Source organism: Tachysurus vachellii, chromosome 15 (assembly GCF_030014155.1).
Source record: "Tachysurus vachellii isolate PV-2020 chromosome 15, HZAU_Pvac_v1, whole genome shotgun sequence".
Taxonomy (NCBI): domain Eukaryota; kingdom Metazoa; phylum Chordata; class Actinopteri; order Siluriformes; family Bagridae; genus Tachysurus; species Tachysurus vachellii.
In genome coordinates, this window is record NC_083474.1 from 1,919,082 (window position 1) to 1,926,672 (window position 7,591).

Below are 7,591 nucleotides of genomic sequence, written 5' to 3' on the forward strand. Positions count from 1 at the left end.
TCCCATTTCAGGTCATGGGAAATGGTAGTGCACAGAAACTTGAAGGCCTCCACAGATGACACCGGGCTGTTAGATATGGGGAGGGGGAGTAGTGTTGTGGGGTCTTTCCTAAAGTTCCTAAAATCAATCCGGGTTGTTTTGCTCCAAGCCAGATATTTGGTTTCCCAGGTTTTGCAGTGCATCACTCACGTTGGCCTGCGGTGGGATGTAAACTCCGGTCAGGATGAATGAGGAGAATTCCCGCGGTGAATAAAACGGTTTACAGTTAATGAACATTGATTCCAGGTTTGGGCTGCAGTATTTATTCAGCACTGTGACATCTGTACACCAACGTTCATTAATGTAGAAACAGATTCCGCCGCCTTTCACTTTACCCGACAGCTCCGTTACGCGATCCGCGTGGTGTAAGTGGAAGCCCGAGAGAAGTAATCCACTGTCCGGTATTGAGTGACTGAGCCAAGTTTCAGTAAAACAGAGCGCAGCGGAGCGGGAAAAGTCCTTGTTTGTTCCGTTGAGAAGAATCAGTTCGTCCATTTTGTTCGGCAGTGAGCGGAGGTTCGCCAGGTGAATCGATGGGAGCGCAGATCTAAATCCCCTCTGTCGCAGCTTCATAGCGCACCGGTGCGCTTCCCTCGCCGGCGTTTCCTCCATGTACCATAGAGCGCAGCTGCTCCTCCAACTAAGATTTCCAAAAAACTATCCGGGTTTGTGAAAACTGGTGAAAAGTTGTCTGGAGTGAACTGCCCGATGTTAAGCAGTTCTTCTCTAGCGTAAGTTATCACGGTAGGGTAAGCAAACACACAGAAAGTAAACAAAAAGAAAGTACTAGAGAGAGTCGTGCCGAGGCAGCCATCTGCGGCGCCATCTTCAACATACATGAGAAATGATGGACTTATTATTTAATAATAATAATAATAATAATAATAATAATAATAATAATAATAATAATGAAAATAATTTGTTTTAAATATATATTTTATTTTATTTTGCATAATATTTATTATCAGTTTTGCTTGGTTTGTTTTCTTGCCCAGTAGCAGAGACCCCATGGAAAGCCACAATCCATCCCTTCCATCATTTAATAAAATATAATAGAACATTTTCTGGAGAGAGAGAGAGAGGGTGTGTTTGTGTGTGTGTATATATATGTGTGATTGTGTATATGTGTGTGTGTGTATGTATGTGTGTGTGTGTATGTGTGTGTTTGTGTATGTATGTGTGTGTGTATGTGTGATTGTGTATATGTGTATGTATGTGTGTATGTGTGTGTGTGATTGTGTATATGTGTGTGTATGTATGTGTGTGTGTATGTGTGATTGTGTATATGTGTGTGTATGTATGTGTGTGTGTATGTGTGTGTATGTGTGATTGTGTATATGTGTGTGTGTATGTATGTGTGTGTAAACTGATGCTTTTCCATTTCCATCCACGTGGAATGATCCAGTAGTTCCCTTCTCCAGCCTGTAGGTGGCGCCTGAAAGCACGTCTATGACTTCTGTCTTCTGTTGTTCCAGAGTTTGATGGCTGTACAATGTTTGCACCAGATGAACTTTATTCTCTGTAATAAAAGTGTGAATAAACACGTCCATTACACGAATAACAGCTGAAACGCTCAGGTCATTGTGTTCATCATTTCTTTAATATCCAACACTAAACCCAAACACTTCCATTCAGCCATCATGAAATCTGGCATGAAACACAACAGGCTTAGTATTAACTGCTAATCATGCAAACGTGCCTAGAATATAAGCATATAATACAGATCAGTTCTCCTGATAAGGAAAGTTTGTGTCTCAGAATGACATTTGATAATAAATAGTACAGAATTGTGAGGAGGAATCACATGTTACTGATCTCAGGCAGATAAGTCAGAGTCATGTCCGTGATGCTGACTGACAATTTATGATGTTACAACAGATCCCACTCTCATCTATACTCGCCTATATTTAGGGCCTGAGCACCGAATGGTGCGAAGCCCTATTGTTTTTCCTCGGGAGTATTATTTTTTTTTTTTTTTTTTTTTTTTTCCCACACATTGGCCAATTGGGGTCCCTTAACATGCTCGAAAACTCTTGAAATTTGGCAAACACGTCAGAGTCGCGCGACACTAGGATTGGACAAAGGTTGGAATACGGGCGTGGCAGGGGGGCTCTGTAGCGCCCCCTGTAATGCAAAAACAAACATTGGTGCACAGATCGGGCAATTATGTACGCACATGTACGAGAGTTGGTACGCATATAGATCTCATCGACCCGAACAACTTTCGCGCTCTAAACTATGAGCTCCGCCCAACAGGAAGTCGGCCATTTTGGATTGTTTTATAAGTGCATGCGGTGAACTTTTAAATACTCCTCCTAGGGAATTCATGCGATTGACATCAAACGTTGTGAACATGATGCCAAGACATTGCACTTGCTAAATTGCGAAGGGATTTTTGATATCTCGAACGGTGCTGCCATGGCGAGGCGACAAAATTATGGCGAATTCAGAGAAACAGGAAGTGTCTAATATCTAAAGCAAAAAATGTCTTATTGGGATGACACGCGGTGTGTATGTTCGGCCAAGGATTCCGATCGCATCGATGTGCCTATTGTGAATCTCGGACATAGCGCCACCAACAGGCGCCAGGAAGTGTGTCAGTCACAACAGTTGCATGTGGTGAACTTTTAAATACTCCTCCTAGGGAATTCATGCGATTGACACCAAAAGTGGTGAACATGATGCCAAGACATTGCACTTGCTAAATTGCGAAGGGATTTTTGATATCTCGAACGGTGCTGCCATGGCGAGGCGACAAAGTTATGGCGAATTCAGAGAAACAGAAAGTGTCTAATATCTAAAGCAAAAAATGTCTTATTGTGATGACACGCGGTGTGTATGTTCGGCCAAGGATTCCGATCGCATCGATGTGCTTATTGTGAGTCCCGGGTATAGCGCCACCAACAGGCCCCAGGAAGTGTGTCAGTCACAAAGGTGGATTTTTTCACAGTTGCATGCAATGAACTTTTAAATACTCCTCCTAGAGGATTCATGCGATTGACACCAAAAGTGGTGAACATGATGCCGAGACATTGCACTTGCTAAATTGCGAAGTGAGTTTCGATATCTCGAACGGTGCTGCCATGGCGAGGCGACAAAATTATGGCGAATTCAGAGAAACAGAAAGTGTCTAATATCTAAAGCAAAAAATGTCTTATTGTGATGACACGCGGTGTGTATGTTCGGCCAAGGATTCCGATCGCATCTATGTGCTTATTGTGAGTCCCAGGTATAGCGCCACCAACAGGCCCCAGGAAGTGTGTCAGTCACAAAGGTGGATTTTTTGTCAGCTTCATGCAGTAAACTTTTAAATACTCCTCCTAGGGGATTCATGCAATTGAGACCAGACTTGGCCAACATGGTGCAGAGATATTGCAGATGCGAAATTGCGAACGGATTTTTGATATCTCAAACACTGTTCTCATGGTAACGTGTCAAACTTTACTTTCTTTTTCAGGCATATTTAAGTCTTTTGGCGTGCTTAGATTAACTTGAAATTTGACACATACATCACATTTGTCGGCTGTTAAGTGTGGACAAAAAGGTCAGACAAAGGTGTGTCTCTTAAGTGGCTCACTAGCGCCCCCGTTTGTCTAAAATGTGGGGTTTCATTTACCTACAGTCCCCAAATGGGTCAGTAACAACATAAAATAGTCCACTGATATTTACCCACTTGATGCACTTGCCCACCGTGCAGTGTTTTCTGGAAGGCACCGTATAGCGATGAACAAACGTGCGAAGGCCCGTCATCGCTGCTTGCAGCTATATTTTTATTTGTTCTTTATTTTTTTTTTTATTATTTTTGAATAAGACAAATAAAAATAATTGTGATTATTGTGTATAATTTGTATTTTTATCAGAAATAAAATCCATTTATTATACTTATTATTATTATTATTATTATTATTATTTTGATACTTATTATTATACTTATTATTTCTTCTTCTTCTTCTTATTGTTGTTGTTGTTGTTATTGTTGTTGTTATTATTATTCATTCGTTACATTTCACCAAAAGAGAAAAAAGGCTTTCTATATTTTTTTTATTTCTTCATGTATTATTTATTTCTTCATTGTTTTTGTGTTTTTATTTATTTTTATCCTAACCCAGCTAAAACATTTTTTATTTGTATTTATTATTTATTTGTTATTTGTAGCTGCACTATTGTAAGAGCTGCTGTTGTAGACAAACGTCTCTGACCAATCAGAATTAACAATTCATTGGACACCGTGAATAGGGCGTGGCTTCGGACATTTGATCGATTGATGTTGTACTTTTAATAATCTGCACCCGTTGTTAAACCGACATTAAAGTAAAATATACCTGTAAAATGTCAGATTTAAAGGCAAACAGGAAGTAAAGGAGGTTAATCCCTGACATTTGCCATTGACGCGTGCCGTTTGACGCGCAACGTGCTGGCTTTGATCACACCGACCGCGTGAGCTCTCGCGCGCTCTCTGTCTTGTCTCGAGACGCAACATCATCGCAGTGTGATGGCGGAGTGATTTGTCCTCGAGCCCAAACCGGTCCCTCCCTTCTTTGTCAGAGAGACAGAGAGAGAAAGAGAGAGAGAGAGAGGAGGAGAGAAGAAGCCGCTCGTGACGCTGAAATGTACCGGAGAAGCGGGAGAGAAAAAATCTAAATACAAGACAGAAGAACAGACGACATACAATTACATCACCGACAGAGAACCGAGTCAATCCGGGTACCGGGTGCAGTGATGGTTACGGTGTGACTCGACCCGATATTTACACCGATAATGCGCGCGTAATAACAGATGTTAAAGGGGGAGGAAGCGGAGCTCAGCATCATCGTCATCCCTCGTGACCGGTGGAGACTGACGTGATGTGATCGGAACGTGAGCGAGACGCCGCCGTTATGGCCGAGGAGGCGGATGTAGAGGCGGATGCAGGTGCTATCGGCTGCACGGACAAGTATGAGGAGTACGAGTGCAAGATCTGCTACAACTACTTTGACGTGGACCGGCGCGCGCCTAAGATCCTCGAGTGCCTGCACACGTTCTGTGAGGAGTGTCTGCACGCGCTGCACCTGCGTGAGGAGCGGCCGTGGCGCGTCACGTGCCCTGTGTGCCGCCACCGCACGCCCGTGCCGGATTACCGGATACGCAACTTGCCCAACAACACCAAGGTCACGGAGGAGTTCCCGTTGCGCGTGGACGTGGATGTCGACCCCGTGCCGCAGGACGCGCTGCCGCCGCACCCGCCGCCGTTGCATCCAGCGCTTGCGGTCCTGCGGCGCGACGAGGCGTCCGGACCGAGTCGCCACGCGCACGCGACCCCGTCCACCACGGCTTCCACGGCCACCATGACGCTCTCGCAGGACTCGGTGGTGTCGCGCCGTGAGAGCTGCCATGAGGGCTGTTGCAGGCGGCTCGCGCTCACAGCGGGCTGCGCGTGCGTCGCGTTCTCGTTCGTGGCCATGCTCGCGCTGCTCTTCGCCGGCCTTGTGTTCGTGCACGGAAACTCCGGGGACCGGCCGCCGTCTCCCGCCGGTCCCGTGTGCCTGTCGGTCGCGAGCGTCCTCGCCATGGTATCCGTGGTGGTTACGTGGCTGCTCTGCTGGCTGAAATACAGACCGGAGCACGAGGCGACCGGCCGCGCCTCGGCAACGAGCAACAACAGCAGCCGGAGAAACGCCTAAGCTCTGTGTGTGTATGTGGGTGGGTTTGTGGTCGTGTATATGTGCGCGCGCGCGTGGACGTGTGTTATTGTCGCTCACGTGTATTATTACTCTTTCCTCATGATTCATTAGAGCTGATGGACTTTTACTATTATTCCTCCCTATGCACTTAAACACGACTGACAATCTCTTTCTCTCCCTTTCCACACACACACACACACACACACACAAATTCTGGGACAGATGTGCGCACGTTCTGAGTCCCACATCACACATTTTTGACCAGTGCTACATTTATATATGAGAAATCAACCTGATCCATAAATGACTAAGCCATTACACAAGACTAAAGAATCATTTAGGAATCAATCACAAACGATTCAAGATGTTTAAAGCATCTCTGAAAGTAAAGAATTATTGTTTCATTTGTTTTTTTATATCCATACCAACGAACACTAATTGGCTTCATCACTAATATTAGCAAGTCAAAGTTTTCTGCTTCAGTGTTTCCAGGTCTCACATAATTCAACATATTTATAGAGATCAGATCAATTCTGCTTATATTTTTTATTCCCAAACCTTTTTTTATTATTACTCTTAAGAACATTTAATATCTGAATAGCTGAATTATTTTTGGTCAAATTGTGATTTTTTTTTTCCATTTAAAATTGAGATTTTTGTGATTTTTTTACAGACTGATAATATAAATATAAAAGATAAATACATTAATGGCAGTGTAAAAGCTGTTAGGGTGGCAATGTAGAAATACCAACTGTATTTTCTCTACATTAGCTTTTAAAGCTATTTATGATGCTAATTTTTTTTAACGCTGAGGAATTGTCGAAGTTTTTAGATCGTTCTTAAATCTTTCGGTACGTCGGAACGCTTTTAACCCTTTAATCTTCCCCTCACCTTCTCAGAACAGATTCAGTTTGTTTGTATAAAATTTGTGTGATACTATTTCTCTCGAAATTAGGGTTAAAACATTCAGGGGGACTTTAAAATCAGCACTGACGATGACGTGACGGTTTTGGGGCCAAAGTTAGCTGAAAATACACTGCATGTAATAATAGTTTTGTAATAGTAATAATAGTAACGCACACACTCACACTCACTCACACACACTCACTCACTCACACACACACTCACTCAAACTCACTCACACACACACACACACACAATTACTCACACACACTCACACCAAGAATAGAATTAAGACCTTAGACCATATTAATGCACTTAATTTTATTATTTAAAGTTTATTAAATAAAACACACTCTGTAGTGCACTATACTTTCCATTTGGGATTCATCCCGGTGAACAGTTTCAGTAACTGCCTTTCTCTTAAACCATGTACAGTATTCTCTCTCTCTCTCTCTCTCTCTCTCTCTCTCTCTCTCTCTCTCTCTCTCACTCTCTCTCACTCACTCACTCACTCACTCATTACACACATTTCCTGTATATATTCTGCCTTACTGTGTGTTCTGTAGATATTAGACTGTGTGTGTGTGTGTGTGAGTGTTTGTGTCCTACTCATGGGTCTGTATGTACATATGATAACAACTTCCTCTCTTTACACACCTGAGCGTTAAGACGATTAAAACACTGAGACATGAAGCCTTTATTTTTTGGGTCTTTCCTATAGACATACTTGTCACGATGATGTGAGTGGAGAGGTGCCAATACTTTGTGCAGAGAGAACAGTAAGTGATTGTATTTGTACAGTGAGTGATAAGGAAGGTGATAAATCTGATCCTAACTGGCATGTAGAGTCGCGAGTGCAGTTATTACAGGTTTTTTTTTCATGTTATTATTAAACATTTAAATGTTAACTAAATTAAAAACACACGCAATTAATCGTAAATATCAGTAAAGTGTTGGGATGAAGTTGTATCAGCTCGTGATATATTTTA

General features: G+C 42.9%; 1 protein-coding gene across 1 annotated transcript; it reads left to right on the forward strand.

Annotated features, from left to right (window-relative positions):
* The first annotated feature begins 4,318 nt into the window (after positions 1-4,318).
* On the forward strand, positions 4,319-7,295 carry LOC132857672 (E3 ubiquitin-protein ligase RNF186). Its single transcript, XM_060887642.1, has one exon. It carries the CDS (start codon positions 4,917-4,919, stop codon positions 5,697-5,699), a length of 783 nt encoding a protein of 260 aa, XP_060743625.1. The 5' UTR covers positions 4,319-4,916; the 3' UTR covers positions 5,700-7,295.
* Positions 7,296-7,591: the final 296 nt, after the last annotated feature.